At 37.5% G+C, this 25686-nt stretch overlaps 1 protein-coding gene across 2 annotated transcripts; it reads right to left on the bottom strand.

Annotated features, from left to right (window-relative positions):
• Positions 1-123: 123 nt before the first annotated feature.
• Positions 124-25686, bottom strand: VPS36 (vacuolar protein sorting 36 homolog; the record flags this gene model as incomplete). Of its 2 annotated transcripts, none has more annotated exons than XM_084234350.1 (14): positions 124-217; positions 304-380; positions 1296-1380; positions 2008-2072; positions 3687-3752; positions 5253-5387; positions 5973-6050; positions 6166-6198; positions 13639-13725; positions 14454-14543; positions 15602-15716; positions 18722-18792; positions 20523-20591; positions 25591-25686. In XM_084234350.1, 14 exons carry the CDS (start codon positions 25684-25686, stop codon positions 124-126), a joined length of 1161 nt encoding a protein of 386 aa, XP_084090476.1. The 2 variants fall into 2 exon arrangements, with proteins under 2 accessions (XP_084090476.1, XP_084090477.1); XM_084234351.1 differs by having other exon boundaries at positions 25618-25686.

Here is a 25686-nt window from a genome sequence, read left to right as displayed (position 1 = left end):
TTTATATTATACTGCAAGAGCCCACTAAGTTCTCAGTCTTTCAAGGTTTACTCTTAGCTCAATGTCATACAAGCCCTACATGATGCAAGTATATGGATAAGAAGTATTTCCAATACAAAGCCCTTAGCTCTGCGTCATAAATAAATTTGGGTAAAACCGCAAGCCTTCCACTGAATCATCTCGGCAAAGATGCCCCATCTTCTCTGCAAGAAGCAACCTAGAAATTAAGGGACAAAAAACACAGTCAGTGTTCATTCAGAAACACAGACACAAGTTGTAGTGAAAAGCAAGGACACCACTTACCTTTCTTTAGCCAGTAGGACAGACATTCCCACCAGTTTGGCAAACTCTTCAGATGTTAGGGATCCCTTTTCTGAAACCTAACAGAAAAAGCAGAAAATAATATGATCATTTAGCCCATCTAGGTACAATACTAGAAAGAATGTTTACCAGCATACTTAGGAAATTATTACCAAATCTTCTACTAAAAACAATAGAATACTTATATAGAACTGAATCTTCTTCACTAATGTTTAATTCTACAAAAGCTAACAAACTCAGAACAAATACAGAAGAGGCTAAAAGATCATGGAGCCCTCCATAATGTAACAAAGCCACTGTACTAAGCCTAAAAGAATGATTAGATATTCTGAGAAGAAACGTAACAAGTACTAATTCAGTGTATACTACATGCTCCAGAGAGGAACCTTATATATAGGTTTAATTTTTAAGTATATCAATGGTGTTAGGTTTTTCAACTGGTTTAAAATAGGAAGTATATAAATCTGAGTCTTTCACATTACACAGGCTTACCACAGAAGCTATGAGGGCAGCAATATTTCTGTCCCAATGAGCAATACCAGCAGATTGGTGAGTAAAACCCAACTATACCACAGTTGCTTTTCATATTTTTTGTAGCGGCTATTTCACAAAGCAAATGACAACATTTTACAATGCTGTGTATGTAGGTGTTATGGAAAGGAAAAGTTCAATCATGGGTAACATTCTGATTAACAAAATTAAAAACCTAGTCTTTTGACAGCTTCACAAGCAAAGCGAGCACCTCACAAATTCCTCCAATAAATGTTATGTGTGTCAGTTAAGTTTCAAAAGGGTTTCAACATATAATTTTGATTCAGCTTTATTTATGATTAATGATAAACTGTGTTTAATAGGGCCTAGAAACATTACTTTTCAGTAAAGTTAAATTCAGAAGGAAATCCTGTTTCTCAAGCTGCTAAGTATCTGGGTCTTTGTGGCTGCTCTAGTGGTTGAAGGAAACTAGGTTCACGTACTGTCTCCAAGGCTGAGGCCACCATTTCCTCTTCCTTGTGGGACTGGAGCTCAATTACCATGACACCACTGTCAAAAACTCGGAGCCTAAAAAACCACAGGTGGGAGAAAAAAGCCATGAATATCAAGGATCTTTAGGAACCATGGAGGTGCAGTTATTTTTCACTTTCTTTTATGCCCAGGTATAAGAGAAATATTAACACAATACTACATTTAAAATACAACCACTACAAGTAACTATGGCATATCTAAAAAAATTATGTATAACCAGTTGAAAATTATGAACTATAATCCATCCTAAATAAAATCCTAAATAAAATGTCTATGTTTTTTTTTTTGAGCCAGTGGATAAGGGAAATATAATTTGCAGCTGAATGTTTGCACTTCTTACACTCCAGAGACTAAAACAATATGTCTAAGGAAAGAGAGGCTGGTTATTCTGACCTTATGGGAGGAACCTACATTCTTATCTCTCTGGCCCAAGTGGACAGGAGGCAACACTGCTAACCCTTTGGGCCACATACTGCCCTGGCTGGGCTAGAAGCCAGATGACAGAGGTGCTTGTGGCAGCCATGAATTCTTTCCACAATTAACATTATTTCAAGGGCAGTGTTTTGGTTTGCCAAGCATGATGGCAGAGCTGACAGGCCTTTCCTGTCTAATTTGTGGAAGTCATAGTTACACCTGGCAGACTTCCTGCCGAGGTTCTCTTACCTGAGTGGTAATTTCAGTGCCTCCAGCATCCTGCATGCATTCACTAAATCTTCTGGTGAGAGCAACTAATAGGGAAAAAAATCCAGTTTACACTGCAAATTAATAGAGTGATGCTATATAATTATAGTGATCACTAAAGCAGATAAAACAATGTTTATCATTTATCAAGGACTTTAGATGACTTAATCACTAAAGTAAACAGGATTAGCAAAAGCAGAGCTATCCAATAAAAATATAATGCAAGTACCCTGAATTTTCTAGTAGCCACATTAAAAAAATAGGTAAAATTTTAATAGATGTACTTTATTTAACACAATAGATCAAAAAATTCAAAGTATAATATAAAAATTTTAATGAAATATCTACCATTTATTTTGTATGAAGTCTTCCACGTGTAACTTACATTTGTGGCACATCTCAATTTAGATTAACTACATTTCAAGTTCACAATCGACACAAGTAGCTTGCCAAGTGGCTACCCTTCTGGACCATGCAGCCTTAAAATAATCAGTCCAGGGACTCCCTGGTATCGCAAGGGGTTGAGACGCAACCTATGAAGCTGTCTGCAGCCACTTCAGCACCTGTTCAATCCCCGGCCTGCCAGGGAGCTACCCACATGGCGCCGCAGACCTCTCCTGACTAGCCCGCTGCTCCCTTCAGCAGTGTATTTCAGTCAGTCTGCCCGTGCTGTTCCCCACTCTGTCTCTGGTGAATCCTCTCACCCCCCACAGCTCTGGCCTGTACCCCAGTTCTTGTATGCATAAATAAATAAATCTTAAAAAAAAAAAAAAGAATCAGTCCAGTGTGGCACAGCTGGAGTCGCAGAGTGGCTCTGGCGCCAGCCCAGGCTAAGTGCAAACTCCTCTCAACCACAGTCTATAAGTGCATCCTGGTCATATGATTTTTATCTCTGTAAGTTTCAATTTCCTGAACCCCTAAGTAACCCACCTCCCTTCCAGGATGAGGATAATATAAGTAGCTACTTCACTGAGTTACTGGGAAGGTAAATGAGGTAGCACGTGCTGAGATGCCTGGTGAACAGTGAATACTTATGATGACTATTCAGAAAAAAACACAGAGCAGAAGCTTAACTTGTGGGACTGGGGTAAGCAATGGGAAGATTTGTGTGAGTCATTTGCATGGAGGTAACTGTTGACATCATCAAACTGACAGCTTAGCCACAGTGCACAGCGTTGGCAGCAGGGATGTTGGGGTGATGAGAGGTGAAGAATAGCTGCTGCTGAATCAGAGCCAAAGGGACAAGTACAGCTCTCACTCTGGATTATCTCCAGGAACTATGCATCCAACCCGGCTAACACCACACTTCACTATCACAGACAAAAAACATCATGCACAGTCTTATACAATACAATACAAATATAGAATATTAAAGCCAAAGATATCGTGCAGTCCAAGCCTTTATTTTATATGTTTAAAAAATCGATTCCCAGACAGGTTAAGTAAGCTTCTCAAGGTCACTAAGTAAATCTTTGGTAAAACCAGGCACAGTGTCTGTGCCTGAGAGCCCAAGGCAGTATTCTTTTCACTGTAGACTGCTTCTCAAAATCATTTTGATACTTAGAACCCTTTCCTCAAATTGAATTCTCAATTGCATTACAGGAGAATTTATATTATCTCAAGAAAGTCTGTATTTAGTTAAAAGAATATTCCATTCTTACCTCCATTCCTCGAGCTCGGTTTACTAAACAGTATACCTCAGTGAGTGACATTATTCCTCCTCGTTCCTGTTAAAATATGAAATAAAAAAATGTATTTTGTTACAATTAGCACCAATTATCATCCTTTAACAGAATTCATCATCATAGCAAAATCAGAAATCATAATATTTCCTAGGAAGCTTTTAAAAATGATACTTACATGGGAACCTATTCAGATGCCATGAGGCATTTCAAATTCAGTTAATGTCATTATTTCTGTTTTAACATTACTTAAATGAAAAGAGGGGTTTTACACAACGTTTTAAGAAATGTGCTTATGTGTTTTCAGTTATTCCAGCTAATAAATGAAGAAAAAATTATAGAATTAAAAAAAAACATAGCTATTTGGCAATTCGAATGAAGCAACAATCTAGCAACAAAAAAAGACAATCAGACATTCTGTACCTTCTGATAGAAATGCACCTTCTATGCAATATTCTACTCATTCAAAAAAAGATCTCCTAGATATAACTACCAGTTACAAGTTAGCAAGATCCAGACTGAGACACTCCATAAAATAAATTACTAGTTTCTTCAATAAATAGTGTGTGGGAAAAAATAATAATAACAACAACAACAAAACAAAACAAAAATAATTTTCTGCAGGGGAGGAACAGGGAAAGGGATTAGAACAAGGGTGGGACGAGCACAAGGGACTATGGTGATGGTGCATGGGTGGTGGAAACTCTATAGGGTTTACACCTGAGAAAAGAAAGCGAACATTGTAAGAAAAAAAAAATAGATATTAAAAATAGTGTGGGGGTGGGGAGGGAAAAAGGGGGAACCTATGCAATTAAAAAAAAAAAAAAAAAACAACTTGAGAGACAAATCAGTCCATTGCAGTGTATACTGATTTTAACAAACTACCTGTAAGAGAAAATGCAAATACTAACTAGATAGTTGATACTTTCAAAATTATTTTAAACTTTTTAGGTGTGAAATGAGATTATAATTATATCCAAAGGCATCTTTATCATTATAGTTACATACTGAAAACCTTTACAGATAAAGTGATGTCTGGGATTGGTTTTAAAATAAGTTTGAGTGGAGGCTGCTTACAGATGAAGCTGGAAGATGGGTAAGTAGGGGTTAATTACACTACTCAATTTTGTCCTATGTTTGAAATATTTCCTAATAAAAGTGCTTTAATAAGTAGTTTGATTGCCTGAATAGTGTTAGACTAGACAATGTATAATAAAATTACAAATAGTAGACTGTATATTAAGACTAGATATATGGAATATATCTAAGTATAGAGAGATCATATATTTTCTTTTGAAAATAAAAGAAAAACCTCATGTCAAATAGATTTAGAAAGTTATAGATATCTGAAATGGAAAAAGAAAACAATTTAGAAGATTACTGACAAAGAATCTATTAGTAAGTACTAAACTACTTTGGTATTCTAGAAAAGAAATAGGACATGCCGATTGAACAGTAACCACATCATGAAAGGATGTATAGATTTCTGATGACATGAAAATAATTTAATACAACTGAAAAAGACCAGTTAGGTTTTGTTTTTACCTCTAAAGGTGCCTGCAATATTCCAACCAGTTGTTTGGCCAGCTGCATGTGGTACTGTGTGCCAGAGCCGTAGGTTTCCCTGGTAACTGGGTTTGCTATCCCCATGCTCAGCAAATAAGATTTAAATTTGATGGTCTATAATGATAGCCAAAAACACACAAAAAGAAGCTGTAGAATTAGTCTACCATTCCATCGTTTGAAATCCTTCCAGCATAAATTCAATTGTGCTCAATTATTTCTGTATCAACCCATTCTTCTGTCATGTTCATATACTGTGAACTCTAAGAAAGTGAATTTCTAGGATTCCCTATATATATTATTCTTCCTTCTCCTATCTTGATATTTTATATTCCATTTACCTCACTACTTTAGTACGAAAGATTTAGATAATAATTATCCTATATTTAATGCCAACCAAATGATACAACTGAAAACATAAAAAAGGAAAATGGCTGAACCAAATTGTAGGCAATTATAATGAAACAGATCAAATTTATGGATATGTATAAAATAGTCACTACCTTACACATTTCAATCTCTACTTTCTACACTCAAAAAAAAAGGTATTGAAGTATTTATGACTTTTTCTTTTGTACTTTCATATATCCTCAAGTCTTAAAAAATAAAATACATCAAGAAAACAAGCTGAAAAACCACCAAAATGTCATTGTATTATTTGCGTGATTTTGTTTCTAATATCTTAAAAAGCAATTTACTTACCTCATCTTCTGTGATATCACCTTGCTTGTCTTTAATCTTATTAGCAATTGATTTTGATAACTCCACCATTTCCTTAGCCTGTCAAGAAAACAGCAAAAGGTTGAAAAGAAATAACATCTCAGAGTGCCTGCTAATATGTTTTCAAAACTGTATAATAATTGGTATGAATTTAATAGGTATAAGTGACATATACCTTGACCATGAGCTTGCTGAGGTCCTCAAAGGCCTGAAATGAGAAATTTTTTTTATTGTAGTCTGTCTGAAGAATTAAAAAGCTTTAAGGCAATGAACTCTTTTTTTCCCTATGATACAAATTCATAAAATTTTCTTACAATTTATTTATATAAATATTGTACAAGTACTAAACCTACCTTATTCTAAGAATTAAGTCTAGCTAAAAACCATAAATTTCCCACAATAAACTGCAAAAAAATCTAATTTTCAAAAAGTTGTTATTAATTAGACAAACAAAGGTGACATAAATAACAGTTCAGACAATATTATTTACAATTCTTGATGCAAGTAAGAAAATTTGGCATTGTTTTTTCCCCAAAAAAACATTTCCTGAAGGAGGGCAAGAAGTAAAGCATTGTAAAGCTTTCCAGTCTGAAAACAGCAATAGGCAGCTGCACAACAATTTTGGCTTTAATAATAGCAGGCAGAGTTAACTGAAAGCCTCTAAATATTGAACAGCTTTGGACATAGTGAATATTACAAAAGAAAAACATTCAAATGTCACTAAATCATATCTAAATAAACCTACCAAATATTTAATTTGACAATGTATATCCATTTCAAGGGCCTCTTCAAACTTAATCATACATATTTGAAAAAATATATGTATGGTATATACACATGTATGACTACTTCAAGTTACCAAAAGTACACTTCCATTGCAGAATATCTTATAGCTAAGTGATGTGCACAGATGTTATTTTTTTAAAACCAATTAAGCAACTTATCATTAATTGAAAAATCTTTTGGTACACATATAATGGTGGCCAAAAGGCTCTGATGAGCTCATGCCAGTCTTAATTACATGCAGGAAAGCATATACCCCATCTGCAAAACACTTTTGCTAAAAGAAAAGAGTGTTGTATAAGATTCTTATGGCCAACTCACTAAGGGTAATACTGAAAACAAAGGGGAATGTGCACACACCTAACAGGAATTTCCTCAGATAAACAAAAGGCTTAAACACTGGATTCTTATCAGCAACAGCCAGCAAATGCAGGAAACCTTTTGTGGGAAACTCAGGGCACCAGCTCTGAAACCAAGTCAATTCTAACATTTAAATGGGGGTGCAGGGCAAATCACACAGCAACCTAGTTTTCAGAAATAAAACCCACAAACACTTTAGATACTTAAATTTTTACTTTCAACATAAAGAATTTCTTTCATCTATGTAAAGAAAACTAGAAAGAGAACACTTAAAGTTTGTTCTATGGTCTCTTCACCATATTGTATTTTCATAGATAAAACAAAAACATGCTAAAAGTAACATTGAGTAAACATAAAATACATACTTTATTTCTTATTAGAGTCAATAAAAAATACCTATAAATATTTTAGTGACTTGAAAGAATTACCTATGAAATATTTTAAGTAATTATTAAAATACCAACAAAACTTCCTCGTTTTTATTTCTATTTTCATTCTAAAATGTGGAGTGTTTCTATCGGCAGCCTCTATTTCTCCTAACAAGGCATTTCTCACACTGCAGGAAAGGCCTGTTCACCAGCTCAGCTCTGGGCATTAACACAGTACCCACAAGGTCTGTTGCGGGGCTCACACAAAACAGAGTGAGGACCGTCTGCTGAATAGATAATCACCTGCACAAGAGAGCACTATGCATGTGTAGATTCCAGTGCGCTATGCCACTCCATGAAGATTAGATTGGAACAAAATAACATTCCATAAATCAAGGAGAACTTTTCAAACACCAAATTAGTATTTTTCAAATACTAAATACACATTCAAAAAACGGAATACAAATAATATACAATCAGTTCACTGCTGCATGCAGATCCACAAGTGTCATACAAAGAGAATGACATAGAAGTCTCTGTTAAGAGCAGAGTGATGGTGGCCTCTGAGTAGAAAATACAGTGGTGACAATGCAGTGGCCTGCAAATCAGGAGACCTGAATTCCCACCATCCTGGTTCCAAATCTAGTTACTAGGTCTGAGAGAATGACTTCCAAATATAGGAAGAATCCCACTAAGGCCAAAATGCTAGAACTTTTTGGGGATAAAGGATTTTTTTAATGTGTCCAAATCCCAACATAAAAACAACAGGGCAACTAGATCTCAAAATCAAAAACCCATTGGCAACATATATTACAAAACTAAATGGCACGATAGCCACAAAAACCCCACAAGACTGGCAGGTGGAGACAAAGACCTGCAGATCTCCAGCATCTAGGCAGGAGAGAAAAAGGGAAGCAATGGGGTGCCCAATAGATCTGGGAGTAAGAAAACTCCATAAGATCTAACAGGTATTCCCTGAAAAGTGAGACAGGCTAACCTGACTACAGTGATTAAACGGGGCGGGCTTGGGGTAGGAGGCACCAGACCTCAGCAAGGGCTACATTAGTCTCAGTGCTCTGGAAACTGACCCTCTAGACTGCCCTTCCAGGACAGGAGACCATAATGGGGAGAAACTACTGAGAGAGGAAAGAAGAAAAGGTCCAGATAAAAACAGGGAATGGGAACAGGAAATCACAGTAAGCAAGCCTTTTTAACACTGCATGAAAACAGCAGAAGTATGAGCTCCGTGGAATAAAAAAAGCTACCCTGACCTAGGTCTTCTTCTAAAAGTCCAGGAAAATTAATTTCACATGAAAATTAGCAACAGCAAAGCATCAAGGTCAAATCCCACAGAGTTATTACAAGAAAAAGGAAAATGAGGAGCAGAATAATAGTAGAGACAATGAAAGCATGTCAGAAAGACATGCTCATAGGTCAGATCAAAATTAAATTTTCAATCTTTGCACGCCATACAATTGATAAGGGATTGATCACAAAGATATACAAAGAACTCACACAACTCAACAAAAACAAAGTAAACAATTCAGTCAAGAAATGGGCAGAAGACTTAAAAGACATTTCTCCAAAGAGGAAATGCAAATGGCCAACAGGCATAAGAAAAAATGTTCAACATTCCTTATCGTCAGGGAAATGCAAATCAAAACCTCACTGATATACACCTTACACCAGTAAGAACGGCACATATTAAAAAAAACTGGCAATAACAAATGTTGGCGAGGATGCGGTGAAAAAGGAACTCTCCTACATTGCTGGTGGAAGTGCAAACTGGTCCAGACACTGTGGAAAGCTGTCTGGAGTTTCTTCAGGCTACTAAAAATGGAGCTACCGGGCCTCCCCGGTGGCGCAGCGGTTGAGCGCTGGGTTGCGAAGCTGCCTGCGGCCTCAGCGGCGCCGGTTCGATCCCCGGCTGCTCCCCGGCCAGCGGAGGAGGATCCCACATGGTGCGCAGACCTCTCCTGCCACCCGCTGCTCCCCTCAGCAGTGTACTTCGGTCCTTCTGCCTGCTCTGCTCCCCACTCTGGCTCTGGTGAATTCTCTCACCCTCCCACGCTTCTGACTATACCCAGTGCATGTATAAACAAAACAAACAAACAAATATAATAAATAAATAAAAAACATGCCTCTATAAAAAAAAAAACTATTAAAAAAAAAAAAAATGGAGCTACCATATGACCTGGCAATTCCACTCCTAGGGATCTACCCAAAGGACACAAAAACATTGATTCAAAAGAACACCTGTACCCCTATGTTTACTGCAGCACTATTTACAATAGCTAAGTTTTGAAAACAACCCAAGTGCCCAAAAATAGATGACTGGATCAAGAAGATGTGGTATATATACACAATGGAATATTACTCTGCAATCAAAAAAGATAAACTCATGCCATTTGTGGCAATGTGGATGGATCTAGAAGGAATTATAGTCAGTGAAATAAGCCAGAAGGAAAAAGAAAAATATCGGATGGTTTCACTTATAGCAGGAATATAGGGGAACCAAACAAGACATCAGTGTAAAAAATACTAATAGTACAAAACACAACAAAGCAAAAACAGATAATTATAAATCAGAGAATACTGCAGGGGAGGAGGAGGGAGAGGGATCAGAGGGAGGGAGGGAAGAGCACAGGGACTGAGGTGATGGTGCACTGGGGAAGGAAATTCTATGGGGACTACACCTGAGGGGGTGGGAGGAAGCAAATATTGTTTAAAAATGAACAATGATGTAAAAAAAAAAGTAATTCATGCTGAGAGAAAAAAACAATAAAATTAAATTTTTTATTTCATTATTGAAAATTACAACACAGAAAAACTTGCCTGAAAATTTTTTAATTTCTGCAACCAAATGTTGCAAGCACATTACATAACTGAGTAAAACAACCCAGAATAACTATCACGTATGCATATTTTAGTAAAATCACTAGACTTTACAGAAGTACAAAAATCTTGGGGCATCTAGGAAAAAAAGCAACTGACTTTTAAAGGGGGAAAATAAGATTTCAGTAATGACTGACAGAATATTTCATGCGACACAAAAAAATTAACGGTCACATACTAAAGGCACTCAAGGGAAGAAAAAGTAAGCCAACAATTTTAAATCTAATAAAACTGCTTTTCAAGTATAAGAAATACAAACATGTCAGAACTCAGCAAATATAGTCTTCATGAGCACTTTCTGAAAACTGTTTTTTCAGAGGATGAGCTTCAGACAGCAAAATGAATAGAGGGAGATCAACATAACAACTGGTAGTATTACACACATTGTTACCTTATTTTTTTATTTTTATTTTTTAAAGATTTATTTATCTATCTATCTATCTATCTATCTATCTATCTATTTATTTATTTATTTATTTATTTATACGAGCACTGGGTACAGTCAGAAGTGTGGGAGGGTGAGAGAATTCACCAGAGCCAGAGCCGGCAACAGAACAGGCAGACTGAAGAAATATACTGCTGGGGAGAGCAGGAGGCCCGGGAGGAGAGGTCTATCGCGCCATGTGGGACCCTTGCCAGTGGCTGGGGATAGAATCGGCGCTGCAGAGGCTGCGGGCAGCTTCGCAGCCCAGCACTCAACCGCTGCGCCACCAGGGCAGGCCCATATATTGTTACTTTAAACTCAGAATAAATGAGGGCAGGAAGGGAAAGAGTGTATGTAGTAGTTGAATATTCAGTCACTGTAGAAACAGTACACTTATTTTTAAAATATAGAGGAACACATACAAAAATTCTTTATAACTGTTATGAAACAGTTTGATGATGTAGTCCTGAATTTGAATAGGAGGTGACCTCATGAGGCACTGAAAAAATCCCAGCTCTTCCCACCCAAAAGGACTAGAAACACGGACCAATCCAATAGAGATGTATATTCTTAGCAGGCAGACTGTGGTTTTGCTATACTATTGCCTACTTAAAAGAAACCAGAGCTTCTCAGATACTGGTCAATTCCAGAACTGGGTAAAGAAATGTACAAGATGGGATTAGAGCTTTTGTCACATCGGATAACCGGGAGAATATCAAAGTCCACCAGGTCACATCAAAAGCACTCAGGAGGCCAATCTGAAGAGACTCCCACTGGACAAAGATTAGACAATTTGAGCTTTAAATAGGATAATAATTGCAATTGGTTGAAACCTATCAAACATTATGAATTAATAAGTAAAATGAACACTATTCAGTCATCTTTGGAGGACAATAGGAACTAATTTCTTTTCCTGATGATAAAGGAAAAGGTCCTTATCTTGCCTTCTCTATGTGAACTATATCACTCAGTAGCCAAACAGTAGATGAAGGCAAGTGACTCTTTAGAAAGTATTCTAATTAACTAAAAAGTGAAAAATCAATCATAGAATTTCATCATTTGCAGCCACCAATGAACCAACAGATCTATGCACTGAACATCAACAACTGCCAACATCATAGAAAGAGCCATGATGTGCCTCCTAATGACAGAACACAGCATCACCTCTAGTCTCACCAAAGGAATCAAACATGAGTCTGATCAAGACTCTGAATCTAGCTGCCAATTTGCAGGAAATACACAAGGCCAGGACATACATAACTTTACTATAAACATACAATCTGCAAAATCTTGACAGTGGGCATTTTTTAGGTCAAATGCCCTTGGTTCCTCAACAATTAATCTGTATTTTGAATTAGTAGGCCAGAATAGGAATGACGATCATTAATTTTGTGTCAACTTGACCAGAACATGGAGTACCCAGGTATTTGATCAAAGATTATTCTGAGTGTGTCTGTGAGGGTGTTTCCATCCTCAGTAGTTTGAGTAAAACAGAATGCCCACCCCAGGAGGGTACACACCATACGGTCAGTCTGTTGAAGGCCTGACAGACCAAAAAGTTGGAGAAGAGAGAACTCACTTTTCCTCTGCCTGCCTGCTGGTGCTGAGACACCAGTCATGTCCTGCCCCTGGACTAGTATTTAACACCATCAGTGCTCCTGGTTCTCAGGCCCTGGACTTGGAATTTCTATCACCAGTTTCCCTGAGTCACCAGCTTGCAGGTGGCAGATTGTGGAACTTCTCAGCCCCTATAGTCACCCAAGACAATTCCTTAAAATAAATCTCCTGTGTATGGAGAAAGATAGAGGTAGAGGGATCTCTCATTGCTTCCATTTTTCTGGAGAACTTTGATTAATTCCAGTATTAAATAACTATATGCATAAGATTTTAACATACAGTCTTGAAATTCTAGCAACAACACAAATTGGTGGAATTTTATTTACAAACTTACAAAAACTAAAGAATTACTTCATAGTATCATTTCATAAGAACCCAAGACCATTTTTATATAAATGTGGGGAAAACAGTATGTTTCAATGCATTCAATAATTATAGAATAGAATGAATAACTTTTACTTAACAAAAGGTTTTTCCCCTTCATCTGAACTTTCTCATATATGGTAAAGATTCAAAACTACCATAATGTATGTGCTCATGGTTGTTCTCCTAGTAGAAGTGATGGGTTGATTTGAGCCATTATTGCCTCTGTGACTATTCCCTGGGCGGCCCTCAGCACAAAACTGTGTGGTGTCTGTCCAGGGCTAAGAGCCAGAAAGCAGCATTTTTCTTTTTTAAATTTTTTTTTTAATTTTATTTATTTTTGCACAGAAGAACTAGAGTGTAGTCCAGATGTGCAGGGGGTTAGCCATGTATTTCAGTAAATCCTCCTGTTCTGCTCCCCTCGGTGTCTCTGGTGAGTCCACTCACCCTGCACCTCTAGCATTTTTCTAACTAAAGTTAGAATGTCCAAATGTCCAAAATAATTAAACAGAAGACTCTGAGTTGATTAATTATACTGTAGCACTACCCTGAAATAGAAATATCTTGCATTGACTCTATTTAGACTTTGAAATTTACATACCATAATCCATGATTAATATCATGGAAAACAAATTTATGTTTCTTTTTATACCTTTTTAGCCAAAGCTTTTTAAAACATGTTTTGGCTTAATTGTGCCAACCTGAAGAATACCTGCTGATTAGAATAAAACTGTGTGGTTTCAGGCAAACTAAATTGATTCCAATGTATAGAATTGGAATTAGTCACGGCTGTATCCAAAAGAATAAACACAAATGGCTAGACTTGTGTAAGAGTTACCTCAGAAATGTTTTTGTCAGTTTCTTTTCTTTTTTCTTCCAGTTTCCTTTCAATACCTACAATTCCTACAGCCCTTATTCTTCCTGGCTGAAAAACAAAGTAGAAAATAAAACATACCAGATAGAAAGGACACACTCTTTCGGAACTTCCACATTAGGTTTTCAATAGCGGGAAAGGATCCACAAAGGACCAAAGAAAAAGAGCATACAATTGCATCTAGTTTCCTTTCAAAACACGTCCATTTCTTTCCATACATAATGACCTTATACATAATTATACATACATAATTAATCCTTATAAATAAAAAGTGAACATATAATAAATGGCATGGTCTACTCTGTATATTAGATAGAAATTTCTTATTTATTTTTGTACTTTGACAAGCTATCACATATGCTTCAGATATTTAATATAGTCTCAAAGATGCAGAAAAAAATCTATCAAAATTTTGGTACTTGACAGTTGCTGTACAAGCTACTTTTACGCATTTGGGTGTCCTCCAGATTAGTGATTAATATGGATTTTAAACACTGTAGGGTGGTGTGTCCTCTCAACTACCACACTGATTATGAAGACAGAATGCAGCAAATGGAGTCTAGCTTCTGCTACCCAAGAAGTACTCTGGAGAGCAGTCATTTCTTTTTACTAAAGTTTCTGTCTACAGAGCATTAAATTAGTTTTTGTGAAAATAAATCTTTCTCCTCATATCATTATTTAGTTTCTGGAGAGTTCTGTCATCCCAGAAATATCTTTCCATAATGTAGATGCAAGTACAAAGCTGAAAATACTTGATTAAGAAGCAGTTTAAGAAATACCTGGGGTCCTCTATTTGGTTGTAATGACTGGGAAACCGGTATATTCTCCCATCTTCTCTGTGTCATTTCCTCTGACAAGCGCCTGTAAAACTGTTACATAGATACATACTTTAAATGAGTCAGGCTGTGCATCCTTGTACCACTCATTACTTAACATTGCTTTAGCAGAAAGATCTGTTCAGTCATTTGCAACAGGCCTAGAATTCGCAAAGACATCAAAGGAAACCAAAGGAAGTTATTTTCTTGGATCAGGTTCAGAAAGGACAAAGAAAGAAAAAAAAAAAGAAGAAGGAACTGACCTTCTATATAAAGTGAGCTATTCTCAACAAAGATGAGTGACAATGAAATAAATAGACTTACTTTAAACAATCCCGTCCATGTGGATTGTTTTCAATCTATAGGAAAACAGACACAGCGCCAAGAAAAATATACAACCATTATCCCCATAAAGGAAGCAGAGAATAACTCGTGTAGTTAAACCTGAAGCCAGAAATTAGGGTCAAAACAGCCTACATTGACAAAATATCGACTACATTTTCAAGTACAGTGAGAATGACTTCAGTTAGTCACTTGTGTTTTGTAAATGCCTACTATGAGAGGCATGCTGGATGGAAAGCTATAGAAGAAAGAACATAAAAAATTTATGATATTGATTGAGAAACATACACTTGTATATGTCTTAAGAATCCTTACACAGCAACCTATTCATAAAATACATAAACAATTATACTATGGAAAAATTACTTTAGTGATTAGATGTGTTTGGAGTTAATCAAGCTAGACTACTTCATATAGGTTGATCAGCTTCCAGATACTAAGGTAGTTTAACATTTTACACATTATATTCTGTTCCTTGAACCAAACTAAACAATGAACCCTTTCCTAGTAGCCTGAGGGCATGACTTAGCCTATTTCTAGTCTGTGCTGTTTCCTTGTGACCACACCCTCCTGCTTTCCAACTCCACTGAAACCCTTAACTTCACATTCTCCACTAGTTAAGACTTACTGTATTGTAAAAATGTTATTACAAAAATAGCATGGAATCTGCTATTTTGTACTCTATTGCCTTCCATCAGATTAACAAACAACAACAAAAAATACATACAAACACACATTTCTAGTCCAATTTTGTTCATGTAGATATTTACCTCAATCTGGCCATGTTCTTTGAAAGAGAGTTTGATGTAGGAGTTCTTACTACTCTGGAATGGACCAGGTTCTTTGTTAGCAGGAGCTGGGTGAAGATGAACCACTATTTTGGCACTAAAAAAAGTAAATGTCATAATATATTTGACTACCTTTGAAAAAATTACTGACCTTATTTTCATAACATTTAATATATTTCAGTCACTTTAAAAATTCATGTAGGAATAAAGAACATCCTAAAAGAAATCCTTTTAAAGTTTGTGTTAATGAGCTTTTCAAAAATGCCTCTATTTAAAACTTACAATGTATAAACCAAAAGTTCAAGTTACTAGCTTTATAGATTAAATTAAAATGTAGCTTTAGGAAATAATGCAAAGGAAATCACAAAATTTGGGACTTATGATTTAGGTTTATGATTAGCATTTCCCATATCTAGTGTCATCCCCTGATGCTAGCAGGATGCTTACAATTTCTGCCAAAGCATACTAACTCACTCATTGAAAAACAAAATGTGAAAATTGATCTGTGTAAAACTGGTCAGGTGACTGTAAAGACAGGAGAGGACACAGTGCAGGTCTTCTGATCCCATGCAGACCGGGTAAAGGAGGAGTCAGAGTCCTCAGTAGTTTTGCAGGTTTTTTATTAGGGTTCACCAGGCATATGGCAGGCAGGGGTCCTGGCTGGGGGGCAGGCCTCCCAGCCCCCAGCAAGTCTTCACTCTATCTGGGCTCTCTAGCGATAGTTCTGCAGCTTCTCGGCTTCTCTTTCAGCTTCTGCTTCGGCTTCTACTGCTGCTGCTGGTGTCCCCGTGACGCCGCCCTTAAAAGCAGTCTTAGCTCAGCTGAATCCCATCTACCTATGCCCACACCCTATTCCAGGTGCCCGCCATCAGGCATGCATTCAGGACAAGGATCCATCATCTATCCTGATGGCGGAAGGGCAGAAAAGCCTGATATTTTCTTTACCCTACAGTGACATTTTATTAAAACTCCATCCAAAACTAATATTCTACAGTGTCATTTTGGAAAATGCCACTCAATCAAAAACATGTACTAAAAAGATAACCAACAGCAAAAACAATTCTCAAAATGGTCTAAGAACACAAACTGCTGTATCTTTATAACTACTGTTATCTTCTGGGCTATTAAAAATACTGTTATATTTTTGCTCAATTTTAAAGTCTTCTCTCCCTCTCTTTTTCCCACAACTTGCTCAGTAAACAATCTTTTTTAGAGTAGTAAAGCTAAAAAACTCATGATCAGATATCTCAGGTAACTAGCTTAGCTTTTTCTTTATAATAGTACTACAAATTCACCTATTAACTCAATTTTACTTTTTTTAGGCCCATATGTCTCACTAAAAATTATTGTAAAATTGAAAAATCATGTGTGGAGCCTACTCAGTGTAAGGAGAGCTTGATTAATGAACTGGGGGCAGCCTCACAGGGACTCTATTTTATTCCTCTTAGTGAAAACCTTTAAGTGAGATGAGCAAATAAACCGTGCAAAGAGAATGTTTGAAATGAACTGTCAAATACAGCACAAAACTGTGACTTTAAGGACAGAATTGGGCCTCCCTGGTGGCCTAGGGGTTAAGTCTCAGTGCTATCACCACTAAGGTCTGAGTTCAATAAGGCCAGAAGCTAACCCATATATGGCACAGCAGGCGCCTCCCATCTCCCCTTTTGCTCTCTTTAGCAGTGTATTTCAGTAAATCCCCACTCTGTCTCTCTGGTGAATCCTCTCACCCACTAAACCTCTGGCCTAAACCCCATTTCTTCTACACACACAAAAATAAATAAATAAATACAAAAAATAAGGATAGGGTCACTGAGCAAAAAATCTATAAAACTAAAAATACTAAACCCTTCTATCAGATTCTGTCAATGGAAAACCAATGAAAAGCTGAAAGATTATGACACAGGTGGAGTTTAAAAGTCCCAAAGTAAGCACAAAAGATCAATTTTTTCATATATTCATTTTGTGGGTTCTCAATTACTATATTTCATCAAGTTTCAAGTCCACTAGGTCAAGGAAGCATTCTGAGTTAAGAGATGTTAAAAGGCATTATCTACATCTTTGAATCAATGAGATATGGTCACTGTTTGGGAGGAGGACCTGGGAACTAAAAAGAATATCTGAGAAGAGTTAATCTGGCATATTATCAAACTCTTCCTCACCTGGAGATGCTTCACTATTGTGAAGGTAAGTTTTTTGTTTTTTTTTTCCCTAAGGTTTATTTTGTTTACTAATGTATAGAAGAGTTGGGGAGCAGACCAAAGATGTGGGGGGCGGTGGGGGGGAGGGGCGAGAGGGAGGGGCAGGCAGGAGATGAGAGGATTCACCAGAAACAGAGTGGGGAGCAGAACAGTCAGATCCACTGAAATACACTGCTGAGGGGAGCAGCAAGTGAGACAGGAGAGGTCTGCTGCACCATGTGGGTCAGCTCCCTGGCCAGGATTGAACTCTGTGCTGCAGTAGCTGTTGATAGCTTGATAGTGCAGAGACTTAACCCCTTGTGCCACCAGGGAGGCCCCTGAAGATAAGTTTTTAAAATATTTTTATTATAGGATTTAAATTTCCTTAGTGCACAGCAGAGGAAAATTCAAATGATCTGGAACATTCTTAAAAGTTTTACTTTCTAGAACTAAGATACAGAAACATGAAAAGGGGAAAGGGGATTTAGAAAAATAACCTACTCTAGAAATTTATGCCTTATTAGTATTCGTTTTTCTTATGTCAAGTCAATCTTAAAAGTCAAAGTTGAGAAACCTAATGATAACTAAAAAAGCAAAGTCATTTTTCTCAAATGGGCCATTTCTGATTTTAAGTCGTGAATGATAGAAACACAGGCATATAAAAGCAAATGTCTGTGGAAATATATACAGTGCGTTTTGGTCCATATCTAGTTCTTCTGACCCAGGGATTTACAGCTAACCTTAGTACTTGATTCACGCTTAAAAGTAGGGAAACACACCCTCTACGGGGGACTCCTGACCAATAACTATTATTTATAAAGCCCCACATAAGTAATCTTGCCATTTTAATATATCAATAAGTTAACTATAATAGTTTGGCTGTATACCTTTTTTGTCGATAAAGACTATAATATGTAGACCTTACCTTTTCCCAATTCCAGCTGCCTGTTCTTCAATGAACACAATCTGGGAAAGAGGAATGGCCATGCAGTATTCCTAAGAGGAAATCAATAAAAAATTCAATAGAAAATTCCTAACACTCATTAGGAATCTTTTTTTTATGGTATTTTATGGAGTATCATATATCTTGGAGGTACTTAAAAATAATCGTTATTTTGTTCTTTAAATACACTTAAGGGCCTCCCTGGTGGCACAAGGAGTTAAGTCTCAGCACTATGAAGCTATCTGCAGCCCCCAGCCAGGGAGCTAACCCACAGGGCCCAGCAGACCTCTCCTGTGTTACCCGCTACTCCACTCAGCAGTGTGTTTCAGTCAATCTGCCTGTCTGCTCCCCACTCTGTCTCTAGTGGGTCCTCTCAAACCCCCCGCCCCTGCTCCTCTGGCCTACACCCCAGCTCTTGTATGCATAAATAAATAAATCTTTTTTTAAAATCTTGGATAAATAAATAAATAAATACACTTAAGGTGAAATAAAACATTGTACAAAATGAACAACTATGTAAAATATATATATAAATAAATATATTTTAAAAAATACACTTAAGGAAAAATAGAATACAAACAATACAGTGGTGGCATTTTGCTGCATGGAAGAACATAAGTGATTCAAAAGCAGTTAGAACTACCTTCATTTTCATAGTAAGTACATCTTTTTAAAAAATATAGTACTTATATGAACACTTTTTACATGTAATATTGTATGAAAAACAAAATACAAACCAGATAAATTAAAACCATTTTAAGGAGTATATAATGCAGGTGATTTTTCTTCTTTATAACATTTTCTACTTTACCCACCCACCCATCCACAGCTTTCAACAGAAAATACTGATGTAACTTCCTTTTTTTAGTACATTTAATTTATAAATTACTACAAATGACTGACATGTAAAAGGTCTAAGGATTTCTAAATTAACCTCCTTATATGATATTTTGAAAATTATATTAAGATTAATTAATTTGTAAACATATATTTAAGAATACCCATTCTTCCTAAAATGTTTCTTTCCTGAGTATATATTCCTTTTAAAAGAATCAAGCAACATAGTCCTAAGGCATGCATTATCAACAGGGGCATACTGTCACTAGCAGGGCAAAAATTGCTCTTGGGGGACAAAAAAAAGTTATAGATTTAGCAATGGTTAATGGTCTTTCAAAAGGTCACAGCTCAGTATAAAGCTTACACGTTATTGAAATTTCATGGATGTGGAATTAGGAAAATAATGAAGACATAGCATTTCTTACTGGTAACACTGAAATTTACATACTTTCAAGTGAAAGCTGTTGGAAATAAAGATATTAGCTCTATACACATGACATGCTCTCTCTTTCTAGTACTAAAAAAAGGAGGGTTTCTCTTCTAGTGGAGTGACTTGGAGGCAATTCTCAATACACAGTAAGAGCAAGCACTTCATGGCAGATCTGGCCTCCTGATTCTCAAAAACAATGGGGTGAGAAGTGGTTTTGAGGATGTATGGGTCTTTTTTAAGGACATCTAACAAGTGATGGGAGAATTACTCCCCTGTTGCACATGGAAGGATTCTGGAATAAGATATGAGTGGTGTTTAAAAAACAGGAGTCGCCATGATTCTTGACTCAGCAACTACAGACTCTATTGGAGGTAAATGAAGGGCAATACTTTAACTCCATTCAGAGAGATAATGTGGACACAGTGCTGACTTTCTGAGGAGGAAAATTTATTACATCTATTCATAGTTTTGTCAGTGATTTAATACCTAGAACAGATAGAAAAAATGGTATCTTACATGATTTTTCTGATCTCTCCAAATTAGTCGGTGTGTACTAAGAAGAAGGGTCCCTGCATCAAATTTGATCTAAAAGAAATACAAGATCATAAGATATCATTAACATTCAATGTGGTCCAGATGTTCTTCCTCATAAATTATACAACAGTAAGGTAATCATATACATAAATACTTACAATTAGGCTTATCACAAATTAAACAGAAGCTGTTATATACTTTGTAAGTCCTCTTATAAATCAATGGGGGGAAAAGCCTGTAACCCATTTAAGAAAGGGACAAAAACTACAGCAAGTTCACAGAAAAGAAATTACAAATGACTCTTAAACATATTAATAGATGCTCAACCTCACGGATATTAAAAAAGGGCATATTAAGAAATACAAAATACCTCTTTTCATCCATGAGATTAGAGATCTCCCTTCCAAAGTTTGGTAACATTAAGCTGGTGAAGTGTTGGGGAAATAAGCATTCATACACATTGTTGAAGGGACAACTTCTGTGGAGGTCAATTTTTAAATAACTACCAAAAACATAAACACATGTATTCTTTGACCCAATATCTACATTTATAAGAATTTATCCCATGAATAAATTCATACACAGGGTTGTTAATATATGACTAAGTTAATTTTGTATTAAATGATGTTTGTTAGAAGCAAAAGATGGGAAAAAATTTAAATGTCCAGCAATGGAAAAATGTACATCAACACAATGAATAGTATAGTCATTAAAAAGAATGAGGAAATTCTTTACGTCTTTAATGTATTTGATAAAATTTAAGAAATAATCCTCAGAGAAAGATATAGACCACATCTTCTCTGGTATTGACATTACAGGCAAAACTAAATTTACTATTAAGTACTACTATTAAATGTTGCTGGTTTCTGACTCTGATTATAAAAACTTAAGTTCCTGGGGGCCTCCCCTGCGGTGCAGCAGGTTGAGCGCAGCGCTAAAAAAAAAAATATAATAAAATTTAAGAAATATCCTGATAACAGAATTGTTAAAAATGTGTGGGGAAACCTGCATTTAGAATGATGAAATGTAATATTCTCTACATAGAATAAATAAAAACAGCAAGATTCAAAACCTTGTATGCAGAGTATATTAGATATTTATATTTTTATACAAATACCTATATATGACATATATATAGTTCTCCAGGAACTGGGTGATGAAGACAAACATGAGGGTGACTTTTAACTTACTCTTTGTGGTTTTTGAATTTTTGTCATGGAATTGTGTCACTCAAAATATGAATGTGTTTTTTTCAATTATAATGTAATCACCAAAAAAAAAAAAGCCAGTTCCCAAAACAGACTTTATAAGTATCTGTTTTCCTCTGAATCTGAAGTAAAACATGTAAAGTCTGGCTTCAAATGTTTTCGTTAATCTTGTGTATGCAAAACCAAATAATTGAATTTAAGATATTTTAAAAGTCTCCCTCTTGCCAATGAATAAGATTTCTTTTCCAAAATATTTTATCAACCTGAGAGTATATGATATATATCAAAGCATAGTAATTCCATATAAGAAACTTTGCTCTTTATTTTTACTGAAATCCAAGCATAAGAATGTGAATTTATTGCTGAAACCAGAGTATGTTCCATTGCTATGTCAACTATCAAGGTGCAAATGTAAAATGTTTGCTCTAAGTGAAGAAATTGTGTAATAGTTCCCTCTAGGGATTCCAAGGGATTATGAGCTAAACCTAACAGACAAGTTAAGACTGGTTTGCTTCCACCACTCAGAGTTGGCATAATTTGAACTACTCTAAGTTGATCTGACTTAGACATTTACTGAAACTCTTACCATTTTTTAAATTTAACATTTTTCAGTTATGAAAGTGATATACTGTTGAAAATACAGAAAACAGAGAAAAAGGTAAAAAAAAAATCACTTATGTCAGAGGGTGTGTGTACATGGATTTCTATACACACACTACAAATGTGTGCATATATTTGTTTACCTATAAATATGGTGGTTTTAGATGTATAATGAGACCATGATAACATACAGTTTTATAACTTGCATTTTTCGCGTAACCTCTCATTAGCACTTTCTCCTGCTGATTAGGGCATTCTTAATTTAATTAACCTATCCCTATGCTGGACATTCAGACTCCTTCCAGTTTTTCTCTATACACAGTAATATATGTATAACAATACTAAGATGAGCATCTTCATTTGATATAATTTTTTGCCTCTGTATTTTCCTAAGGGTAAATTCCTAAAAGTGAAATGGCTAGCTGAAAGAAAATAAGCATTTTTTAAATCTCCTCCTTTATGCTGCCAACTTACTACTTACTTTATACACTAGGAAGCCTACATTGTTTGTTAGTTTTTTAATTAGCTGGAGCTATAGAAGCTTCTGTGAATAGAAACAAATGACCTGTCTCCACTGCTTATGAAAATAACACATTATCCAGTTATAGTGGGCCCATGGAATGAGGCCATGAAAACTGCCTGTATAAATAAGCAAGCACCTATATTCACAAGAGGCACCTGGGCAGTGGGAATAGCAGAATTGACTAGTTTGGAATTCTAGCTCTACCAGTTACTATTTATGTGACCTTGGACAGGTAGCAGTTTTGACTCAACTATTAACTGAGGGGCTCAGTCCTCTCCTTTGACAGGATCAGCTCTATTCAACACCATGCAAAGAAACTTGGCACTGGGGATGGCGGTGCTTTAAAGCAGCACAGTACACTGAACAAAGCACAGGCTTTGGGAGTCTGATCAATAGAGATTTAACGCTTGTCTTTCCTGATCACCAACACTGCATCTTAGCCAGTCACTTTCTCTTTGAGTGTTAGCAAAATCTCACTTTATAAGCCTACTGAGAGGATTAAATGAGATCATATGTATAGCTGCAAGCACACAGTAGTTATTTTAATTATTCAAGTTCAATAAATGTAAAAATAAAAGAGGTGACAAAACTAAACCAAAACAAATCCTAGAAATATTACTGCAAAATTAAAGCTGCAGGAGAGGGAAGGGGGTGGGGTGAAAATAAAGGGGGAAGTGACCTAAGGTAAAGGACTACAGGTACTTTGATAGTGGGGGTGGTGTGGTAACATACATCTATTTCCCTAAATCATGTATGGTGTACCCTACCGTGTACTCTGGATGAAGAAAAAAAAAAGTATTTCACACCTACAATGATTAGACAGAAAATTCAAGGATGAGGAAGGCACTCAGAGAGACCAACTAGTGGTCTAGACAGCCATGTGCACGCTGGCTAGGGAAATGTATTCAGATGCACAGCTATGAAGTGCAAGCAACCTGGACTACAGTGCTTAGACGGAGAGAGACAGTGAAAGATTTTGAAGGGAGTCTGATTTGATTAGATCTTAAGGCTGATGGGCAGCTTCCTAGAGGCTACAGCTCATAAGGTCTGGAAGCCTTCCAGCAGATGGAGGAAGCGAAGACATAGAACTTTCTCCCAGGAATCAGGCTGGCCTTCTACCATGGAAGGACAGCTCAGCAAGTGACTGAGTAGATCCAGCACAGGGACCACGGTGGTGAACAGGTTTATCTTAGGTCTCTACTCCCATTTTAAGACACCTGCACCCTCTCCCAATCCCATTTGTTAGATCAATTAAGAATTCTTGACTAGATCAAAGGATGTCAACTTAAGTTTTTCCTATGACTTTTTTTTCCTTTAAACTAACACATATACATCTACGTGTCTGCTAAGGCAAAAAGAAAAAAATCAAGGGAAAAATTAGAATTTACCGGTTAAACACTAGTTTTTCATTTATAGGCATTAACAGCTTTGACTTTTTATTGTTTCACATATATCATTTGCATTACGTGTTCCTGATTGCATTTTGGAACTACACAGGACTATACAGAGTGTGGTGAACTGCAAAGGCATGACTTCCTGGAGGGAATCTCTGAAGATCAAATTTATCTTTGTCAGCACTCAGTTCTGAAAATGGAATGTCAAAGTCATCAGATCCACAGGTGTAACTTGGTTAAAAAAAGTTAACTTGTCACTCCAACCAAAAGACGCAAACCCAATTTGAGATCAAATTAACAAAAGCGCTGAGGAGTAAAGGTGAGTGTGAACAAATTATTTAAGAAAAAGACCTTGACTCGCGAATCATGCCTTAAGGGAGATGAAGATCTCAGGACCGTGCCGAGCCGGCTTTGTCTCTAGATAGCCTCGTAACCCAGCCCACGGCCCCGCCCAGTACCCAAGAGGAAGGAAGACACCGAAGCTTCTGTGAGCACAGACCAGGAAAAGTTGTGCACCCAGGGGCGTATGCAAAACAGAGAAGGAAGTTCCATTAAAAAAAAAAAAAAAAAACAAGGAGAGAGAGTGAAAACTGGACACTCAAAATGCTGGTGAATAAATGGTTTTACTTTTCTTTTTTCCTAATTCCAGTTCATGCATTTCCTCCAGAATGGGCGTGTGCACTTTCACCAGAGTCTGCACTGAAAGCTTAAACACAGTTCACGCTTCTCTTGATTTGCAAATGCTTGGATTACACGGCAAGGCCTAGTACTTGACGAAACTTGCGCTCAAAACTCCTGTCTAAAGTCATCACAAAAACGAAACATAACAAACAGCCGCGAAGGCGTCCCGAGGAGACGCCGACACCTCATTCCCGAAACCCTTGCAGGGCAGCCCTCACCGCCCCGTCCGGGGCTGGACTCCCTCCCGCTCCGCAAGGTTCCCCCGGCTCGGGGTGGACGCGAACCGCGGCGCCTCCGACTGGGCGGACGGGCCGCGGGGGTCATTGCGGGGGATCAGGGCAATGAGGGGTGCGAGGGGGTCGTCCCCGCCCCCCCCGAGCGCGCCCCAGGCGCTGCTCCCCGCCCGCACAGGCTGTGCCCCCGAGGGGCATCTCCGCGGGGCGGCGGGGGCCGCCCGCGTCCGGGCGCGCGGGGACGGTCCCAAATGGGCGCCGACGCGGGGCGCGGGCGCGCAGCCGGCCGGGGAGGCGCGGGGCCGGGAGGCCCGGAGGAGGCCGGTCTGACCGAGCGCCGGGCGGTGGAGAGCAGGCCGGGCCGCGCCGCGCGTCGCCGCGGAGGCCGCCAGGGCCCGGCGGCCGCCCTACCTTCTCCTCGCCGTCGTAGATGCGCACCCCGCGCTGCTGGATCACCAGGGTCTCGTTGATCTCCAGGAGGCCGCTGGTCCACACGAACCGGTCCAT

The sequence above is a fragment of the Talpa europaea genome, assembly GCF_964194135.1.
Source record: "Talpa europaea genome assembly, chromosome: 6".
In the NCBI taxonomy this organism is placed as follows: Eukaryota; Metazoa; Chordata; class Mammalia; order Eulipotyphla; family Talpidae; genus Talpa; species Talpa europaea.
The sequence above is the reverse complement of the archived record's forward strand: the minus strand, read 5'-3'. Positions and strand labels throughout refer to the sequence as shown.